At 32.5% G+C, this 22543-nt stretch overlaps 2 protein-coding genes and 1 pseudogene across 10 annotated transcripts; 2 read left to right on the forward strand and 1 right to left on the reverse strand.

Annotated features, from left to right (window-relative positions):
• The first annotated feature begins 2377 nt into the window (after positions 1-2377).
• On the forward strand, positions 2378-7336 carry LOC131177559 (proline-rich receptor-like protein kinase PERK15). Of its 3 annotated transcripts, none has more exons than XM_058142595.1 (11): positions 2378-2567; positions 3302-3409; positions 3589-3696; positions 3897-4355; positions 4445-4528; positions 4810-4880; positions 5089-5174; positions 5367-5499; positions 5872-6030; positions 6137-6221; positions 6789-7336. In XM_058142595.1, the coding sequence occupies exons 1-11, from the start codon at positions 2498-2500 to the stop codon at positions 7319-7321; spliced, it is 1896 nt and encodes a 631-aa protein (XP_057998578.1). In that variant the 5' UTR covers positions 2378-2497; the 3' UTR covers positions 7322-7336. The 3 variants fall into 3 exon arrangements, with proteins under 3 accessions (XP_057998578.1, XP_057998579.1, XP_057998580.1); XM_058142596.1 differs by having other exon boundaries at positions 2390-2567; positions 4448-4528; XM_058142597.1 differs by lacking the exon at positions 2378-2567 and having other exon boundaries at positions 3569-3696.
• Positions 7337-7521: 185 nt separating this feature from the next.
• LOC131177560 (proline-rich receptor-like protein kinase PERK15) lies at positions 7522-12411 on the forward strand. 7 transcript variants are annotated; one of them, XM_058142602.1, is made up of 9 exons: positions 7523-7669; positions 7783-7853; positions 8587-8645; positions 8802-8946; positions 9045-9200; positions 9500-9747; positions 10007-10118; positions 10463-10553; positions 12134-12411. In XM_058142602.1, exons 1-6 carry the CDS (start codon positions 7543-7545, stop codon positions 9596-9598), a joined length of 657 nt encoding a protein of 218 aa, XP_057998585.1. In that variant the 5' UTR covers positions 7523-7542; the 3' UTR covers positions 9599-9747; positions 10007-10118; positions 10463-10553; positions 12134-12411. The 7 variants fall into 7 exon arrangements, with proteins under 7 accessions (XP_057998586.1, XP_057998587.1, XP_057998585.1 ...); XM_058142603.1 differs by lacking the exon at positions 10463-10553 and having other exon boundaries at positions 7522-7669; positions 9500-9714; XM_058142604.1 differs by lacking the exon at positions 12134-12411 and having other exon boundaries at positions 7522-7669; positions 9500-9714; positions 10463-11058.
• A 2674-nt stretch (positions 12412-15085) lies between these two features.
• LOC131177561 (probable amidase At4g34880) lies at positions 15086-22539 on the reverse strand (annotated as a pseudogene).
• Between the last annotated feature and the right edge of the window lie 4 nt (positions 22540-22543).

Here is a 22543-nt window from a genome sequence, read left to right on the forward strand (position 1 = left end):
TTTCAGGATTTTGTGATAGCCAATATCTCCATCTCAAGTTAACCTAGGAGAGAATTATGATCCTATCTTCAGTTAAATCTATACTTGTCAACTTTCATCAATATTATGATTAAAAGAAAATTGCCAACTGAATTGAGTTTTTTTATCAGCCTTCCATTAATTATGAGAATTGTTTCATTTTCATCCATCATCTTTAATTTATTATTAAAAAATTTTTAATTTTTAATTTTATTTTACAAAAATCCATTTAATCTACAATAATAAGTTTTTAGATTGAAAAGAATAAAATTAATCTTTATCCCTCTGTCTCAAAGATAATAGAATCACTATTTTATCCCCCTCTCTTCTCTTTTTCTCTCTCTTATGCCTATGATTAAATGATCTCTGTCACTTAATAACAATTGCTTTATTTACATGGAGGGATCTCTTAGTCGAAAAAATTATATAGTATTACAATAATTTCATGTTAGCATGTGACATGAAATAATAAACATATATTATTTAGACAAATATATAAATATAGTTTTATTTTAAAAAAAATTATAAAGTGGTTATAAAATTATGAGACCCACCAATACATATATATTTACTCATTAAGATGCACATATACTTACATATTAACTTATTATTAAATTGTAATTTCATGCGCTTTACTATATAATTTTTCTTCACTGTCGTGTTCATGCAAATGGCTGTGGACAGACCCTTGGTCAACATGTGGAAAATTCTAACCGTAATCTACAATCTATGTATATTATAAAAATTAAAATATAATCCAATAGAATATTCAAGGATCGAAGAGCATCTTTTACTATAATTACCATGCCACCCTTAATTATGAAATTACGACTACAATGCGAGAAATTATATTATATTCTTTTTAAGAGATTCTTTTTAAGAGAAATACTCTTATTATTTTATGTAAGATTAATACATAAAATTAACTCATAAAATAATAAATTAATTACAATGACAGCTAAATGATAAAGTAATTATAATTATAATTTATTATTATATAATTAATTTTTTAAAAAAAGTGATTTGTTTTTTGTTATGGTGATAGCTCAAACCATTTGGCTCCACCTTAATCATGAAATCTAATTATATATATATATATATATATATATATATATATATATATATATATATATATATATAAGAAAATAATAGTTTAGTCTATAGATTGTACGTATAAGATATGATTAATATGACTAAAATTTTATTTATTACATATTTCAAAAGTTTTTAAATTATAACAAATTTTAATGCAAATAAAACGTGCACAATACTAAAATTATTTTATTGAGACTAAAAATTTTAACTCAAAAATTTATTTATTGTCTTTATATGTTTTTAAAAATAAATAATCATTTATCTCATTTATTATTATCCCTAAATATAATTAAAGACATATATAAAAATAAATATATATTTGACACTAATTTAACATTCAGAGATAAATATATTTATTTATATTAATAATTTATAAAGACAGAAAAAGATCTCCCTTTTCATTTTAACAAATTATATTATTTGCCTCTAAATTTATTTTTAAAGACAAATTAAATTAACTTTAATAAATTTACTTTTAGAATCAAATAAATTTATCTCTAATAATATTATATAAAAATAAACATTTATTTATCTTTAATAATATAATATTTATTTATTACTAAAATTTAAATAAAATTTATTTAAATAACTAAAAATAATAAATATTATTTAAAATAAATAAATATAATTAAAAAAAATAAGAATCCTGTATTCAAACCTCACTCAAGTCCTTAAAAAAATAATATGGGACATTATTTTTTATATAAATTATCATGTTCTTAATTTATAATTCAGAATTTTAAATTTTAATTCATCATATAAATACTTTACTATAATAAAAAATTAATACTACATTATATTGCATAATTAAATTTTATTATATTTATTATAGTGTATAAATTTAATTAAAAATAACAATTATAAATAAATAAATAAATTTAAATCTTCTTCAAATTTAAAACTATACATTTTTATTTCATAAAATATCAAATTCATGAATCTATTATTAGGATTTGTTTTCAAAATTTTATGAGAGCGAATTCTCAAATTAATGCAGGAGATATAACTAAGATCCAATCTTCTTTTAATTCTGTCCTTGTCAACTTTTATCAATGGGAGAAGTACGGTTCACACTTGGCGGCTGGAGTAGGAGTGTCAACTTCTGAAAATACAAGGGAAGACATTTGTCTGTTATGTTTTTTTTCTCTTATATATATATATATATATATATATATTTTTTTTTTTTTTTTTGTTGCAAGTTGTTATATTTTTAACATAATTATTTAGGAGACACTTGGACCGGCTACTTGTATGGGTTTCCCACAAAAAAATCTTTACCTGGTAACCTACCCTCTTCAAAGTCTTGCCTCTCCATTCAGATATCTTTCTTTTCCTTGATCTCTCTCAAACCCTAAATCTTAACTGTAGTGTCCCTGCAACTCTGATGGCTTCCTGCTTAGGGTGTTGTTTTGGAAACACGAGTACTGATAAACATGGCAGCACTGACAAAAAAGGTAATTTTTTAACTAGCGAGTCCCAAGTATTAGTCCCATGGAGATGTGTTTCATCCTCTTCTTTGAATTTGCTTTATGTTGTAAAGATTTTGTTAAACTTTTAATATACCCATTTCAAGTAACTTCAATTTCTTGTGTTTTGAATTTCTGGGTTCTTGTTTGAACTGATTGTTGGTACAAAATTATGCAAGTTTTTGGATCTGCTGGTGGAAGAAACAAGGATCTGAAATGGGTTTTGTTTGGTGTTAACAAGAATGCTGGTTTAGGATCATTCTTTGATCTGTTTATCTTTGAATACAAATCTGTAAAGCATTTTCAAAAGTTAATTACAGAGTTGTGATATGAAGCAACCTGAAATAAAATCCAATCCATGTACTTGATGATAGGGGAAGGTAAGAGCTTTGGGCAGAGAGACAGACAGAGAGTGTTCTGTGGGTTACAAAAACAGGGCAGTTTGTCTCAGGAAAACAAATATTCCTTTTCTATGGAAGGGATCTATTTCACAATTAAAAAAAAAAAGTCACTGGGGACTAATTACTAGGAGTTGCGTGTAGAAATGAAAGTAGGCTTTTAAATTATACTTCAAGTATTAGTCCCAAGTAATTTCTTATTAGTTTGATGAAGGAATCGTCTTTTAGAAGTTATTTAGATTTTTGGTGGACAGGTCCACTATCTTTTCTTTTTGCTCACAATTTTCTCTCTTTTCACTTTGAGGCGTGTTATGAATTGTTCAGATGGTGGATCTACATTACCGGCACTCCAACCAGTGACATCACCTCACCACTCACCAGTTATGGATCAGATTGAATCTAGCTCTGTAGTTCAGCATCAAGAGAATCAAGGTTAGTGCCATAGAGGCCCTTCAATTTTACTTCTATTTTATTCTCCATAATGGTCCATTTCTTATGAGTTCCGCGAAGGAATCGTTTTTAATATGTTTGGTGGACAGATCCACCATCTTTTCTCTTTTCTCACAAATTTCTTTCTCTTTTGACTTCGAGGCGTGTTATGAATTGTTCAGATGGTGGATCTACATTACCAGCACTCCAACCAGTGTCATCACCTCACCACTCACCAGTTATAGATCAGATTGAATCTAGCTCTGCAGTTCAGGATCAAGAGAATCAAGGTTAGTGCCATAGAGGCCCTTCAATTATACTTCTATTTTATGCTCCTCGATGCTCCATTTCTGGATGTGTATATATGGGTTAAATGACGGAATCGTTTTTTAGAAGTTATTTAGATTTTTGGTGGACAGATCCACGATCTGTACTCTTTAATCACAGTTTTCCTTCTCTTCTGACTTTGAGGTGTATTATAAATTTTCAGACGGTGGATCTATGTTACTTACACCCCAACCAACTCCACCACCTCACGTCTCACCGGTTATACATCCGATTGAATCTAGCTCAGTAGTTCATGATCAGGAGAATCAAGGTCATGCTTCTACCTCTGAGAACCATCAAGCGTATAAGCTGAAGAAATATAACTTTGAACAACTAGCAGCGGCTACTGGTCATTTCTCCAACAACTTTCTACTTGGCGAGGGTTCTTTTGGTCAAGTCTACGAGGGAGAGCTAGATGGTAAAATCGTAGCTATCAAAAAACTTAAAAGAACACTACAGGAACAGCATGAAAAGCCCCAAAAAAATTTGGAGGAGATTGAGCTCCTTAGAAATGTCAGTCATCCACATATTGTTAAGCTGGAAGGGTACTGCAATGAACAAGCTAATAAATTGCTTGTTTTAGAATATGTTCCCAATAAGTCCTTGAATTTTCATTTGCATGGTAAGTCCCTTTTCAAGCCTTCAAATATTCATACATATCACTATCTGGGCATAGCTGTAAATATGGTATTACGATCTTATGATATATAGAAGGAAAGGAGCTTTTGGCGTGGGACAACAGAATGAAAATTGCAATCGGCTCTGCTAAAGGGATTCAATATCTACATGAAGGCTGTGAGTAATCAATAATTTATTTGCTACTTGCTAGGCTATAATAATTAAATGTTGAGGCTTGATGTAATTTCAATTTTTTTTTTTTGGTGTTATTAATCAATTTCATGTTAAGGGAAATTCTTGCGTAGATCTAGTCCATCATGGATTCAAGACATAAAAATATAGATAGGTTTCACTATCCATCTTGTGTTTTGAATCCATGGTAAATTGAATCTAAGCAAAAAAAAAAATCCTCATGTTAAACTTTTCTAATCTCACATAATCCACGTGTATATGTTCAGGTGATCCTAAAATCATACACCGAGATATCAAGTCTGCGAATATACTCGTTGACAATGAATTCCAGTCAAAGGTATTTAGAATAGTTTGATAAATAAAAAAAATAAAATTTTGGCATTTAAATTCTAAGTTAAATGCTAAAAGTTTCTTTTTAAAAGGCATTGGAAAAACTGTACATATCTGAACTCATTAATTTTGGATGTAAGTTTACTTTATTGTATTTGATATTAAATTATGTGGCAAAATAAATCTCCTAATCTATTTACATAATTTTTGTTTAGGTAGCAGATTTCTCACTCGCCATATTTTTGCCGATTTCTGATGATATTACTCACATCAGTAGTAGTATGATGAAGGGAACTAACGTGTAAGACACAAAATTTCTTTCTTGTTATTAATTATATTTTACATTGCTATTAATTAGGATTTACTTTTTGAATAATTACAACATATGAAAATAAAACAACAACAAATTGAATAGCACCAATTTTTTGGCTTCCCTAGCAAAGAATTTCATTTAAGAAAAAAAAATATTAACTATATTTTTTGTTATATGCAGTTATGCAGATCCAGAGCATTCTCCTTTCCAAAAAGTTTCTGAGAAGTCAGATATTTATTCTTTTGGTGTTGTACTTTTAGAACTAATTACCGGGAAAAAGCCTTCTGCGACAAATTTTAACATCATTGAATGGGTATGACAATTATTGTTAATAGATTACAATATTACTGCAATTTAATATTTTTATGTATAAACAAATAAATTATTGACTTTTTTTTTTTAAATTTAGTTTGATAATTAAAATATAAATTTTTTTATTTAATGAACGTAAACAAATAATATATTAAAAATATGAGTGAACTTATATGGTTTTCATAATTCAGATATGTAGTTCTAAATGCTTGAGTTTTGACCAATTATTTTAGTAGATAATTCTCAAAATTAAAATATATTTACAAATATGTGAGTTAACTCACAATTAGTAATATGTTAGAAAATTATCAAAGCTTAATTCTGATGGAAAAAACTAATGAATGTATGTATATATATATTTTTTAATATTTAGGTAAGAACCCGAATTGAATCAGCTTTGAGCAAGGGAAAATATGAAGATCTTGTTGATTCCAAATTAACAAGTTATCCAGCAGAAGAAATGAAACGCATGATTTATTGTGCTATAGCTTCTATATTTAAACCTTCAAAGTTTCGTCCAAAAATGAAAGAGGTAAGAACTTAGCGCATACATACGCGTATATATACATATATATATCAATGAAAAAAATTACACAGTTTGCATAACTTTTTTGACATTGCTACATCATGCTATGCAGATCATTGAAGTTCTTGAAGGGACTATACCTCCGGAGCAGATATGGGATTGGGAAGATAATAAATTCTTACACAGTACTAAAAAAGGTTTCATTTCTTATAGAAATTCTGACATACTTTTTCTAGATTTTTTATTCATTTTATTTATAGAAAAATTAAATATTTGGTCACTGAATTTTTCACTTTTCATTTAGTTACAAATTTTCAATTGTAAAACTTTAAATTTAATTCTACTGAACATTCGTCCAATTTAATTAAAATAAGTTAAAGCTTTAATTTTAACCAAATTAAAATCAATTGAAATTTATAATCAAATTAAAATTGAGTAGAAATTTTTTTATAGTTATTTTGTTTTTATTGATCATATTTTGCACTTTAATATATATATATATATATATATATATATATATATATATATATATATATAGCAATTCATTTATGGTGGGTTTTTAAGAAAAAAAATATATATTTTATTGAAAACAAAGTCACCGTGCTAAAAAAAACAAAAAATTTTACAATCTCCCACTTATAATTGTAGAAGTATTTCTCTCGAGTGATCTATTGGACTTAATTTTTGATGAACTTTTTCCTTTAACAAGTTGTCCTTTATCTTACACCACAATCTCTAATTTATCCTTCTCTTCCTTTATCCAGATAACCCTAAGGCTAACGGATCTCATCATGAAGACCATCTCCAGCATATGGTGCAGAAACCTCTTGTCCCTTCGGAAGCTAATGATGGCATTAAGCCGAGGGAATTCACCGACCAAGAACATACAGCGGCAGCTAATGGTTCCCCCATCGACATTCGAGAAACTCCATCTAATGGCACTGACAATTTTCAAGATTATCAACCGAGGGAAATTACTTATAAAGAACTAATTACAGCCACTGATGGTTTCTCTCTCGACAATTTTCTTGGTGAGGGTCGTTCTGGTCAAGTGTACAAGGGATGCCTAAATGGTGAAGCGGTAACAGTTAAGAGATTTAAATATAAGCCTGGAGAGCAAGAAGATGAATACAAGAAGATTAAAGCCATTAGTAGTAGTGTCCATCATGAAAATCTAGTTAACCTGATTCGATACTGCAATGAAGGAGCAAATAGACTGCTTGTTTATGAGTTTGTTCCCGAGGAAAAAACCTATGGTTCTTATTTTCGAGGTATGCCTTACCTTTGCCACAACTAGGACATTTTATTTGCAAGGCTTTGAGGGAACCATATCATTAACAAGACCATATCTAACCCAAAATCTTAAGACAAAACCAATGTTTAATGTATTAGGTTTTAGTATTCCACATTTTGCCTCTTAAATGTTCTATTCCATTTAATTTGGACTACTTACTTGATATTTACTTCGCGTTGCATCCACAATTTCGTTAGGATGACATACAATATGTGGCGGAAAATATGCTATTATACATCTATTGTCTTATAAAGATGGAAAACATTGCAGGAGTTGAATTTGCTCCATGGCAAATCTCGCGCAGAATCATCAATTGCGGGATGAAAATATTTGAATATCTGTGGGAACGCTGTAAGTATTCCCTGCATTCTGAGTTTATGCCTTGGCTAATAAGCCTCATTTCGTTTTCAGGTTTAAATTGTTGGTACCTGCGTTTTCACATTTCATTTGTGATGTATTTTCAGATGAACCCTGGGATTTGTATGACTTCTTCCATAGAGATCGAATTTATATTGATGATAATATGAAAGTGAAGGTGATTATTACAAACTCAAATGATCAATTATTGATAATCTTTTCTATATATTTGGGTATTGTATTTATATAATTTGCTTTGGGTATTGTATTTATATAATTTGCATTGAAAATATTCCTGAATTTGTATCTTGCATATTTATGCAGTTGATCTGAACAACATTTAACTGCACTTAATTAGTTCAATTGAGGTTCAGCTTATCATTCACTACTACATACATCCTTTCCCTTTATGATAAGAAACAGAAACTCACCTCACTTTGGGTATGTTAGACATTGTTTTTTTTTTTTTTTTAAAGCAAATATTAAGAGAAGCCTTTCTCATTTTTTTAGATATTTGTTGGATCAGGAAAACACATTTTTAAATATATTAGTTAAAAATTTTAAAATTAATTTAAAATTAAATTTAATAAGTTTTAATTATAAAAACTTCAAAATTTTAAAATATTTTTTTTTATGATATTTCTTTAGAAAAGTGCTTTTTCCATTGTGAACCTCAGTGCCAAATGAAGCTTTTTTTTTACATGTGCAATTTGCAATAGAATAATAACAAACGGAGAAAATTGATCATGGTAGTGGGACCAGGAAGTATTGTTAACATTAGAAGATGTTGACTGTATCGTTAAATTTGGATTGGACTATTAAACTTTTTTTATGCAAACTGACCTTTTTTTTTTTTTATTTGGTGTTAAACTGTACAATGCAATAAATTTACTTGAGTCATTTTTATCCAGTTTGCAGAGTATGGACGTGCCAATTTTCTCTCAAATTCTGCTCCTCGTGTCTCTACTGGGTAAAAATAAAAATTCTATTATGCTGCCTGAACTAAATTATATTTTGGCATACTGGGAAAACTACCAAAAAGAAAATACATTTTACCATATTTACCTTTAAAGAATATTTGTTGAACCGTTCTCATATCTCACAACTTTTTCATCTCCAACTGCAGTTATATGCCTCCTGAATATTTCCATACGAGGAGATTCACGGAGAAGACCTATGCTTATTCTTTTGGTGTATTCGTTTTGGAGGAAGTTACAGGGAAACAACATGATGATATCAGTTTCAATGGCAACCCTAACATAGTTCAATGGGTACATAATTGTTCCTCGATTAATTTAGTGTATATTTTGGAAATAAAATCTTTATTGCCTGGGAAAAATAATAAATGCTTTCCTCTATTAATTTTCAGGCTGTACCTCGGCTCCGAAAAGGTTTGTCCAATGGCAACTATGATTTTATTGATAAAAGATTGCAGGGCTATCACAACAATGAAATGAAGCAAGTGATAGCTTGTGCTTTAGCTTGTTTAAATGATAATCCAGAAGATCGACCACAAATGAATGAGGTAAGTTATTATATATAGAGTTTAATTTTTATTTTAAGATAAAATTTGGTAATTTTTATAATAATAATAAATTCGTATAATTAATTACATAACTAACTTTTTTTGAAAAACAAAATCATCCCTTATTTCGTCTTTAATTATCCTTGGAGGGGAGGGGTGACACCAATCACCCCCTTCCCATGTTTACCAAAAGAGTAAAGGGGTGAACATTTATATGCCATATCAAACGCATTCTTAGTGTATAGTTTTACTTATTCTGACAAAGCACAATCTTTTTCATTCGTTTATGTACAAAGCAGATAGTTGAAGCTTTAGAAGGAAATATTCAAGTTTTAGAAAGATATATTCCCCTAGAAGATCTATGGAAAAGGGAGCAAGAGCTAAGCCGTCGACAGTAAATCATCATACCCTACGGCAAGCCGACAACTGTTAAGGTCATTTCAGCCTCGCCCAAGCGTGCGATTTGGCAGGATGAGCCTTGCCTCAAGCAAGTTGAGCCAAGCCTAAGGACAAGGTCTGCCTATCCTACGAAAATTTCCACTTACTGGTATTAATTTGGCCACCAACATATAATTTGAGTTGTTTTTTATTAAATTCAAAATTTTATATATATAGTTGTCCCAATCAATGCTTTTAATTAATTTTTTATATGATTTGAGGTAAAAATTTTTAAAATATTTTTCAAAAGCATCAGTGATTGTTTCTGGAATAGAAGATTCAAGGCACTCTCAAATTGCATGTACTGATATGAGGTGCGCCACCATGGGAAAGGTAACTAATAACATGGCGTCTTAATTTTTAAGCAGATTCTTAGGTCACTTCCAGACAACAAGAAAAGCCAGCACTATGACAATTGGATTCAGATCAACATCACAATTTTAGAGGGCGTGGTCCTGATTTGGTTGATGAGAATGCTAGGTACTGTATTCCTGGAAATATTATCTATTATGAAAATTTTTGTTCAGGCCAATCAAAATAAAAGAAGAACTAAGAAAAAGGAAGAACGAAAAGTCAACAGAGGAAAAGTAATAAAAAAAAAAAGAGATAAAAAAAGAACCAAAACAGAGCAGAATCGGTATAGGGCAAGAAAACAGAGTCCCCTTTTCTGCTTGAGCGCCAAAACAGGGAATTGAGAGGGAGAATGACCCAAACCTGAAATCAATCCATTTCTTTGATTAAATCAAGTCTTCAGTACCTATTCTTGTCTTCCTAAACAGAAATCCTTCATTGAGAACGCCTAATCACCGTTTCTCTCAATTTAGACCCACTTGATTGAAGGAAGGAAAAGGAGGACAGCGACTACCCTCTCCAATTTTGAGGTTTTGATCCTTATTTTCAGTCATACTCTTCATGGTAATTTCTCTACATCTACCTTTTTCCATTAAACAATATTATTTCTTACTTTCTCACCCAGAAGATGGTTGAGTGAGGGATAGAAACCCATTTGGCTGTCCATCAATAGCTCATTTAACATTCATGAGAGCATGTAGCTTTTCTTTAACCTTATACAGCAACCTAGAAGTTGTTCCCAAGTCGTCATTTGAGTTAGTGATTGAAGAAGGAGGAAATTGAAGTTTGGAGGGACGGTTTATATTGATAAGTTTGCTTCGAATGATGCTTACCAATGGGTGTGGTGATTACTAAAGGATTTATATAAGCCCTAAATTGGCCATGGCTGCCCCTTTTTGATATTTTTAATATTGATGAGTTTAAGAGCATGTAAGGAAAGTAGAAGTTGTAAATAGTAATTACTATTATTTTATGCATGTTTAAATTAAGCTGCTAGGTTGATTTGACAGTAAACCATGTTAGAATTATAAATAGATATTTTTAATTTATATGATGTGAAATTGTTGTTGATCATGTGAATATTACACTGCATCTTTTGCTACAGGATAGGTACAATGGATAATTTTGAGTAACGAATAAAATAATCTCATGGATGTTAAAGACGTTAAAGACGTATATTTATTTAAGAATTATTTCAATTACCATATGATATATTATGATTTATTGAGTGCTTGTTAGAATTATTAGATTTTTAGAGAACATTTATATCATCAGTCCTTTATTAGAATTTTTAAAGTACATTATACATTTTACTTTCCACTCTTCCATCCTAAGAATTAAATTTCTTTCTTGATATATTATTATTCTCTTTAATTTTAAGAAATGACCTAGCTCCAGTCGTAGACCATAGGGGTTATCCAGCTGTTTAGATTTTGTATTATCTATAATACAAGTGAGTAGATAAATATATAACATTAGTATTTTATTAAATGTAAATTATTTATATTATTATTTATAAGTATGAAAATGGGAACAGAGAATGGTAATTTTATATTTTATTATTAAATAAAATGAGATTTACAATTACAGCTTGATAAATGGCCGAATACACTCAATATATGCATCGAATAGACAACACCCCAATAACGGGTGAATTATTTTTAGCTCAGCTTATATTTATACTGTCTTTGAGATAGTGCTTGATATACACATAGCTTTTGGGGCGTATATCAGGTGGTCGCTCTTTGGGATTAGCTTTGCACTTGTGTATGATAAATATTTTTATTGCGCTTGGGTCGGTAGTGTCATCATAGAGCTCAATATGCCAGTATTGCTCTCAGGCTGCTAAAGTTTATTATTGTGTCTGATATGGTAGCATTATCTAGAAGAAGCAGATTGCGAGTGTATGAGGTACTGCAGATTTTATAATTTTAATATATTTGTTTCACCAATATTGTTACAGCATGAATTTTATTTCAGCTCAGCTACATGAATTGGATTAAATGATATTTATTCAGCTGACCTGTTCTAATATAGTAGAATTGGTACTATAAGTATCAAAACCTTATTTGTTCCCCCTATGTTATTTATTTATCTGCTCGCTAAGTAGTTGTACTCACCCTCTTAATTTTTCAATATTTCAGATTCTTTTTGTTGATTCCACCACTAGCAGTCTCTCCTTTAGCGTTGTCCTCTCTTCCACTTTGTCAACTATAGAATCTAGTGGAGGTTGGGCCAATATGCTTCTTTTGAATATTTATTTAGTTTTAGTTCATTGCATATGTGTAAAGATAGCTAGAAGCTCTGATCTCCAAATATTTTTTTTGATATTCACAGAGAGGATAAATGAATATTTATGTATCTAAATATGTTTGATGGGCGCAGAGCTATATTTTGTATACATATCAGATGCATTTTCACAGGTTTCATGTGTTCTTTTAGCTATAAATTTAGAGAAAATTTTATCAGTTTTCTCTGTTATATCAATCTCTATAGGTTAGGGGTGGGTGTGACATATTTCCACTCTTTTAATTACACTTTTAATCCAAGAGAAATACCCTATCATGCTCTTCTAATCCTACACGTTGAAGGACTCCTAGGACAAGATGGTATTGTAGTTTCTCTCAAAGAGAAACTTGCCGGCAAGTTTGCGGGCCATGAGCACTCGTTCAAGGGTGGACTATGTACATCTTGCGTGGACTGGTTCCTTCAGTTGCGTTATCAAATATTTCTTAACAGCAAGAAATTTTGGGGGCTTGCCAAATAGTTCCTTCAGCTATTGCTGCGGGATAAATTAACACGAAATAATCATGTTATAATATAATAGTGAGCAAAATATCATTTTAACATGAACAATTCAGATATTCATCAATACAAAAATCACAAGCGAATAAATAAAATTCAGTTTATAGTTTAAAGAACTGTTTTTTCTTAGAAAAATCATCCTAAGAAAATATATACAGCCAGCAGGAGCTCTAATTCCTTGAATCAGTCCTCTTGACCATGAGATTTACCTGCATAGCCAATTTTTTTTGTAAGTAAAATAATTTTTGTTAAATATTCCACAAAAACTTAGCATATATCATCCGACTAAGTCGGATCAATTGATCCCCATACAAACCCGACCGTTCCTGCATAACCATTGAAAGGAGCTAGTAAAAGTTGGCTGTCGTCTTGAAGAACATTTAATTCAAAATAGTTCAATTTTTTTTATATGCTCTGCAAACCTTACCAATTCTCAAAATTGAAGAACAGATCCCTCAATATCATTAGTGAAACTGATGAATGGATTCCTGAGTTTTCCCAGTTGCTTGCCTTTGAAACTGTTTGCAGCCAGCTTTTGGAATGCGTAATTCTCGCCTACTTTGGTAGCACTAACAGCAGCATTAATTGGAATTAATCAAAGCTTGCAATGGCATCTAGAGGAATTGCACAGCATCTGATGCTGTTGTTTTATATATTCAGCATTAGTTAGTGGTGCTCTAATTTCATAACCCCATCTCTGCTAGTGAGAGAACAATTAACACTTCATTGATGGGCATTGGATGAACATAAATCATTAAATTTTTTGTAATTATGTGTAGTTTGGCTAAGGAGAGTAGAAAAGTGCAATTGGCGTGGCGTAGTGGTGTTGCTTTTAGGCACGATGGATTGTCCATGGTAGTGCGCCAGGCCAATGTTTTATATGATGGCAACGTTGGAATAGGCAGAAGGACAATGCTCAGTTCCACCAATAATCATTTTGTTTTTATGCCGTTCGGAATATCTCTATTTAGTGGGAACATCCCTCTCTGTAGAGGGAAAGTCCATCTGTTTATATCTTTTTCTTCCTTCGTTTAATTAACCTGGTTGAAAACATTCTCTATTTTTTTCACAGATAAATTATTTGGTTTAAGTTTTTCCTGAACTTTAATTTAATAAAAATTTTGCTCATAAAAAAATATTTAGTTTAAGAAAAAATTAAACTTTTTTTTAAAATGATTCTTAAAGAAAGAAAAATGATTTTTAAACTTTAATAAAATCACTAAAAAGAAAGAAATTTTTAATGAATATTGACTATTGCCTGTTATTATTTGTCTTTTTTTTTCTTATATTAAGGAATAAAAAATTGAGAAAAATAAAAAAAAATAATTTGATTTCACATTTTGATGCAAGAGAGACTGCAGTTTGATTTTTTCAATTTGATATCCTATATTTTCTTTTTATATAAAATATGATTTAAATCGTTAGTTACTGTTAAGCAATACTAACGGAGTAAACACTTGGTGCTAGTCACATAAGACTACCATTCCATGTGCCGCCATGTCAACGTCACATCCGCCATGCATTGCCACATTAGCACTACATATTTACCATGTCAATGTCATTTAACAGTAACTAACAGTTTAAACTATGTTTACCAATAGAGGAAAATAAAAAATATCAAATTAATAAAAATTAAACTACGATTCCTAATGTGTTAAATCTTAAAATTACAAATTTTTTTTTTTTACTTTTCTCTAAAATATATGAATATATTAAAAATTTTTTTAATAAATTTCAAATGCTGAAATTGATTTTTAACTTGGTTGTCAATTTTATAAATAAATAATAAAAATAAAATAATTAATTTTAAAAATATTATTTTATATGTTTTTTAACCTTATTTTACATGTCATTGGTGAGGTAGGAATGAGAACGGTAAAATATTTTTAAATATCTAATTTGATCGAATTCTATTATAATGTGTTTGGATAGTATATAATTTGATTTAGAAAATAATACATACATTAAGTTTGAGTCATATTTGAGTTTTGTGTGTTTTGAATATTTGTTATCCAAACTTGTTTATATAAATAATTAATTAAATATAAATATATTTTCAAAATAATATTTATAAATTTTCAAGTTTAAAGATATATCTCTTTACGTATTAATGGTAGTAACTTACTATTACTCAATCCATCAATGCTTAAGTAAAAAAAAAAAAATTTAATAAAAATTAATTTTAAATCCATTTCAATTTACATGGATACTTTTTATAATTAAAAAAAATTTAAATGCCATTATCTCAATCTTTGTTTTAGGGTTATAAGGAAAAAAAATAAATAAATAAAAACTCAAACTTAAGGTTTTACCCAGATTACAAGGGTGCTACCATACTGAACTTGCAGGTGCTGACTTAGCCTCAAATGGGATAGAATGACATCACATTTTGTCCTTTTGCCCTTGGTTTGCAGGCAAATAGTCATGTTAAATACTTGTACAAGCTAAAGAAATTTGGAGACTTTATTCTGAATCCTTGACTTCAAAATGAACTGCCGAAGGCTTCCAATTTCACGTTAAAGATTCAAGGCTTGAATGAAGGAGGCTTCCTAATCTTAGTAGCTTGCTCAAAGCCATAAGCGATCTCTATTAGTTTTGGTTCTGTACCCTTTAATCCTCCAAAGCAGATCCCAAAGGGCACCCCCTCAGTGTCATACCCAGCAGGGACAGTGATTCCTGGATGTCCTCTGAATGCAAGAAGAGTTGAGGCATATGAGCTCATTCCAAAATCATAAGGAGTCACTAGTGCGTCTAGTTTATGCTTCCTCACCAATTCCTCAAAACCATTGCTTGAAATTCTGTTCAAATTTGCCACTGCTATCTTTAGCAGTTTGTCAGCCCCCTTCAAAGATTCAGCAGCTTCAAACGTGTCTTGACCATATTCCTTGGTCTTTTCCTGCACAGCCATTGAAAAAAAATCAACCACATTCTGTAATCTACCAAGGAATGCACATTGAAATAAAATCAAATCACCTACTTACCAAGTTGGAGAATTTCTTGTTGAAGGCAATGAGGTCTGCTAAGGTTCGCACTGTGGATTTCACCAGTTGTTTTAGGTATGCATTAATCGCTGGCTTGAACTCGGCCAGATATGCATTATATTCACCACTTCCAGTGAAATTTATGATCTCATCGATGTTGGAAATTTCCAAATGATCTACCAGAATTGCTCCTTTTTCCCTTTTTTTTTTCACAGAAATGTTTCATCAAGTTATGCTTATCAAAAATTAAACCAATTCTCTAGTGGATTATTTAAACTAGAACTATGAAAGTCTCATTCTATTACCTTAGTGTGTCGAGGTGGTGCTTGAAAGCTCGAGTTTTAACAGATCCCTCGTCATTATAGAACTTGAAGAAAGGATTCCTGACTATCCCTAATCGCTTCCTTATAAGGCCATCAGGCTTAAGGAACTGCTTGTAGCCATCGCGTGGAATGAACTTGGCTGCACCTCTAGTCGCATTATCATAATAATCAAAGCCTACAATAGCATCAAGGACATAAACAGCATCTCTCACTGTTCGGCACATTGGCCTGCTCCATCCAACATGTGACAATTCCTTTGTCAATAATAATCACAGAATAAAATTCTCAATTCACCAAATCACTTATGTGCATATTCATGTCCAAAAAGACTAAATATTCAACCATCATCTCAGATTAAGTTCGAATTTCTTTATGGAGAGAAGTAAAATCAGTAAGAACATAAAGAAAACTAAAACAAAATGAATACAGAAAAGTACAACGAAGCTAATTTCCATTATAGATGGATAGTCTGTGTAGATGCAGAGTTCATGAATGGAGAGTTCAGCAGAGGAATTATTGGTTCAGAGAAGTTCTTTTCTCAAGCAATTCTTATAAACACATCAAAATTGAATTAGAAACTGAAAAAATCTTGGAAAATAAGTGGAAAATGTTCTACAAACCAAATAACTGTTTGTTAACACCAGTATCACCTACCCAACTGAATCCTGTCTAGGGGAGATTGGGACGACTCCAGCTCTGCTAGTGAGACCAACGGTTGGTTTGATACCCACAATGGAGTTAACACTGGATGGACATAAGATGGAGCTATCAGTCTCAGTCCCCAGGGACACTGCTACCATATTTGCTGCTACTGATATTCCTGATCCGCTACTTGACCCACATGTCCCTGCTGATAGAACATAAGGATTCTGCAACCACACTCAAACATAATCCCCTTATTTATCTATTACGCAATTGAAATCACTTGACTAATTAATAGGAATACAAGGACCTTATGGTGGGCTTACCCTTCCTTGACCTTTTCTCCCACAGAAACCACGAGGTAAAAATTTCGATCTAAAAGCAGCCCATTCTGTCATGCTAGCCATCCCTAATATGATGGCTCCAGCTTTCCTCAACCTCACCACCACACCTGCATCTCGGGAACGACTGAACCAAGCAGCGCAAACGAGCCAGCAGTGGTGTTGAGCTTATCTTTGGTAGCGATGTTATCTTTAAGCAGGATAGGAATGCCATGTAAACTATGCAAAGAACCTGGAGCCTTAGCCTTGCGCTTTTGGTCAGCCTTATCAGCTAGGTAGAGAGAATCAGGGTTCACTTCTATGACCCATCGAAGTGTTGAGGACTGAAGATATATATAAACTGATCTTGTTATTTGGGTACAGGAAATATATCTGACAACAATAACAGAGTTGAAGAAAAGATAGAAATAGACACACAGTAGAAGAAAATTTTCACTATATGTGGAAGAGATTACAATATGAGAAGACAATATTTTTCTCTAAGATTTCCTCACTACTCACACACTTCACACCTCTCATATATATTTTACACAAATACAAGAGTTCTATATATATATATGAGTCGGTTACGGTGGCTAAAATAGCCGACTTATACAGCTAATATACCACTCTATTTTCAACATGGTTAAGCAACCATTTTACAGCAATTTATTTCCTGGACAAAAGCTTATCAGATAAGAAAAAAAGATGTGGGCCCAAACTCAATTTCCACTACCTTCCTTTCACATGCATATACCGCCATACTTCGGTACTTGTAATTTATCATCATTATTATTTTAACTTTCAGCCAAAAGTGGCTTTACCCTTGTCAATCTCCCACTTAAAAGTCACTTTTGGTGAGCTTTCAAAAAACTTTCTCCTCTTGCCAAATCCATGCTGCTTATGTTTTCAATAGGCCATGGAAGGATCTACACCATTTAAACTTATTATCGTTGACTGGCTTTGTCATTACATCTGCTAGGTTGTCTTTAGTGTGAATCTTCTGCATATCCACAATTCCTTCTTCCACTACTTCTCGAACAAAATGATATTGTACTCCTATGTGTTTTGTCCTTGAATGAAAGGCTGGATTCCTTGCAATGTGCAAGGCACTCTGATTGTCACAATATACTGAAATTTTCTGTTGAGTGTGCCCGAGTTCTTCCATTAACCTTTGAATCCAAATTGCTTCCTTGCATGCTTCTGTAGTTGCCATGTATTCAGCTTCTGTAGTAGACAAAGCTACAACAGTCTGTAACTTAGATAGCCAGCTTACAGCTCCTCCAGCAAGTGTGAACACATAGCCTGTAGTGGATTTTCTTTTATCAAGATCACCTGCAAAATCTGAATCAACATAGCCTCTGACAATTAATTCTGATCCTCCAAAACATAACATAGCATCTGAGGTTCCTTTAATATATCTTAGGATCCTCTTAACAGTATTCCAATGCTCTTTACCAGGATCTGCCATAAAACGACTAACCATGCCAATTGGTTGAGCAATATCTGGCCTTGTGCAGATCATTGCATACATAAGGCTTCCCACTGCTGATGCATACGGCACTCGAGACATTTCCATCCTCTCTGTTTCATTGCTAGGACACATACTTGAGGATAATTTATAATTAACAGAAAGTGGGGTAGAAATTGGCTTACAATCTTGCATGTTGAAGCGCCGCAAGACTTTCCTCAGATAATTCTTCTGAGAAAGCCAAATCTTTCTATTTTTTCTGTCTCGGTTAATTTGCATTCCTAAAATCTTGTTTGCTGGTCCCAAATCCTTCATATCAAATTCCCTAGCCAACTGTGCCTTCAATTCTTAGACTTGATCTTTGTTGTGGCCTACTTCTAACATGTCATCCACGTACAACAGTAGAATGATAAAATCATTATCACCAAACCTTTTGTAATACGTACAATGGTCTGAATTCAATCTGTTGTATCCAAGGCTAATAATGAAGGAATCAAATCTCTTATACCAACACTTTGGCGCTTGCTTTAGACCGTATAGAGATTTGGTTAACCTGCAAACCAAGTTTTCTTTTCCTTGTTCCTCGAAACCTTCTGGTTGGAGCATGTATATCTCTTCTTCAAGTTCACCATGAAGAAACGCTGTCTTTACATCCAATTGTTCTAGATGCAGATCCAATGCAGCACACATAGCAAGGACTACTCTGATAGTAGCAAGTCTAACAACTGGAGAGAAGATCTCAGTGAAGTCAATACCTTCTTTCTGAGCATATCCTTTAACCACCAATCTAGCACGATATCATTCTATCTGATCATTACCATCTCGCTTGATCTTGTAGACCCACTTATTACCAATGGCTTTCCTTCCTTGTGGGAGTGGAACAAGTTCCCAAGTCTTATTTCTATGTAAAGCTTCCATTTCTTCTTGCATTGCTGTCATCCACAGAGAGGCATATGGGCTCTTTATAGCCTCCTGAAAGGTTGATGGCTCTCCATCTTCTGTTAGAAGACAATATGCATGGCTTGCCACAACATAGTCTGAGTGCCATGCTGGTTTCCTTGTTTGACGTGTTGATCGTCGAACATCATTGGCCTCATTTGGTTCTTGTTCTTCATGCTCTGATTCTGCTTCAGAAGAATTTTCAGATTTTTCTTCTATTTGAACTGTAGTAGTCTCTTTAGAAGTGCTGTCATTTTCTTGATCACTTTGCAGTTCATTTTCTGCAAATATTACATCTCTGCTGACTATAACATTGCGAGTAGTGGGATCCCACAGGCGATGCCCCTTAATACCGTCAGCATACCCCAAGAATATGCATTTTCTGGATTTCGGATCCAATTTTGTTCTTTCTTGAGAATTATACATTACATATGCAGGACACCCAAATACTTTTAGTGAAGAATAATCTGCTGACTTACCGCTCCATATCTCCATTGGCGTCTTTAATTCAATTGCAGTTGATGGTGACCGATTTATCACATATGTGCGCTTTAATCGCTTACGCTTGAAAAGACTTGGCTAGACCTGCTGTTCTCAACATAGCTCTTGTTCTTTCCAGGAGAGTTTTGTCCATCCGCTATGCTATTCCATTTTGCTGAGGTGTATATGCAACTGTAAATTGCCTTTGAATACCCTCTTGCTTGCAAAATGCCAGAAAATTACCATCCGTGTATTCTCCACCATTATCTGTCCTTAAGCATTTGATCCTTTTCCCAATTTCAAGTTCTACTTGTGCCTTGAAGTCTTTGAATAGTGGAAACACATCTGACTTCTTCTTGATTGGGTACACCCATAGTCTCATGGAGTAATCATCAATGAATGACACAAAATACTTTGCACCTCCTAAGGATATTTCTGGTGATTCCCATACATCAGAATGAATCAAGTCTAGAATGTGTTTGCTTCTAGCAGTAGATCTATTAAACTTTAATCTATTCTGTTTGCTTAAAACACATTTCTCACAGAAAGGTAAGCTTATTGATTTGAGTCCAGGAAGCAAATTACGTTCAGCAAGAATCTTCAAACCACGTTCTGACATATGGCCTAGTTTGTAATGCCACATCATCGTTATTTCTGATTCTTGGCTAACTGCTGCAACTGATGCATCTACTTTCTGCAATGTATCTCTTAAAAGCACAAATAGATTAGCTGTGATCTTTTCTGCCTTCATCACCACCAGAGCATCTTTTACAACCTTCAAGATCCCATCTACAATATGAGTCTTATATCCGAGGTTATCTAATTGCCCAAGAGACAATAGATTTTTCTTCAAGCCCTTCACATGTCGTACTCCTTCAACTATTCGAATAGTACCATCATACATTTTTAATTTGATAGTACCAACTCCAGCAATTCTAAGGTATTATCATTTCCCATGAACACAGATCCTTCCGAGATAGATTCATAAGTGCAAAACCAGTCTCGTCATGGAGTCATGTGCCAAGTTGCTCCCGTATCCATTATCCAAATATTAGTGAGCTGTTTTCCACCTTTAGAACTTATTGCTGCTTCGCTGTACAAGATTTCTCCATCATCTAAGGTACTTGCAACACATCCTTGAGAAGTTTTTACTTCAGGAGCTTTTTCTATAGTCTTCTTATAATGCCAACAATCCTTTTTCACATGCCCTCTTTTGCCACAATGGTAGCATTTAAAATTTTTCTTGCTTCGTGACTTCAATTTGCTATGGTTTTGACTCCCACTAGAACCACGTTCCATTGATCTCCCTATCATCATCAATAATGCCTCTGTTTGTTGCGAAGTGAACAATTTATCTTCTTTATTTTTGCTTTGGACTCCTCTTCCAAAACAAGAATTTGCAACATCATTGAAGACTAGATAGTCCGTGAGAATATTATTTGTCAAATTGATGATGAGTTGATCATATGAATCGGGTAGACTTTGAAGTAGAAGCTCTGCACGTTCATTTTCTGCTATATGATATTCCAACGCTGTAAGTTGAGAAAATAACGTATTAAGATTGTTGATGTGATCCGTTACTGATGTGGATTCACTCATTCGAAGAGTATAAAATCTCCTCTTTAAGAAGATCTTGTTGTGAAGTGACTTTGCCTCGTACAATCCGGTGAGCGTGTCCCAAATTTCTTTTGCTGTCTTCTTTTCAGCAACACTTGATAAAACTGTATCTGCCATTGCTAGATGTAGATTAGCAATTGCATTGTCATCCATCTCTTTCCATCTGTCATCAGTTATCCCTGTGGGTCTGTCCTCAATTGCCGCTAAACAATTGTCCTTCCTCAAAATTGCCCTTATCTTTAATTTCCATAGGGAGAAATTACTCCCGTTGAATTTCTCAATCTCATACTTGGCTGCCATGGTATTGACACAGACCTGCTCCCCAACTGAAATCAGTTTACAATATCTACAACCTTTGGCTCTGATACCACTATTGAGGACTGAAGATATATATAAAATGATCATGTTATTTGGGTACAAGAAATATATCTGACAACAATAACAGAGTTGAAGAAAAAGATAGAAATAGACATACAATAGAAGAAAATTTTCACTATATGTGGAAGAGATTACAATATGAGAAGACAATATTTTTTCTCTAAGATTTCCTCACTACTCACACACTTCACACCTCTCATATATCTTTTTACACAAATACAAGAGTTATATATATATATATGAGTCGGTTACGATGGCTAAAATAGCCGACTTATACAGCTAGTATACCACTCTCTTTTCAACATGGTTAAGCAACCATTTTACAGCAATTTATTTGCTGGACAAAAGCTTATCAGATAAGAAAAGAAGATGTGGGCCCAAACTCAATTTCCACTACCTTCCTTTCACATGCATATACCGCCATACTTCGGTGCTTGTAATTTATCATCATTATTATTTTAACTTTCAGCCAAAAGTGGCTTTACCCTTGTCACGAAGGAGAGGATTGAGCTTGTGGATTTCTTTGAGGTAGAACTGAACGAGTTTTCTGGAGGTTAGATGTTTCCGCTTAAATGCCAGTTGAAGATCATCAATAGTT

Source organism: Hevea brasiliensis, unplaced genomic scaffold (genome assembly GCF_030052815.1).
Source record: "Hevea brasiliensis isolate MT/VB/25A 57/8 unplaced genomic scaffold, ASM3005281v1 Scaf581, whole genome shotgun sequence".
Lineage (NCBI taxonomy): Eukaryota > Viridiplantae > Streptophyta > Magnoliopsida > Malpighiales > Euphorbiaceae > Hevea > Hevea brasiliensis.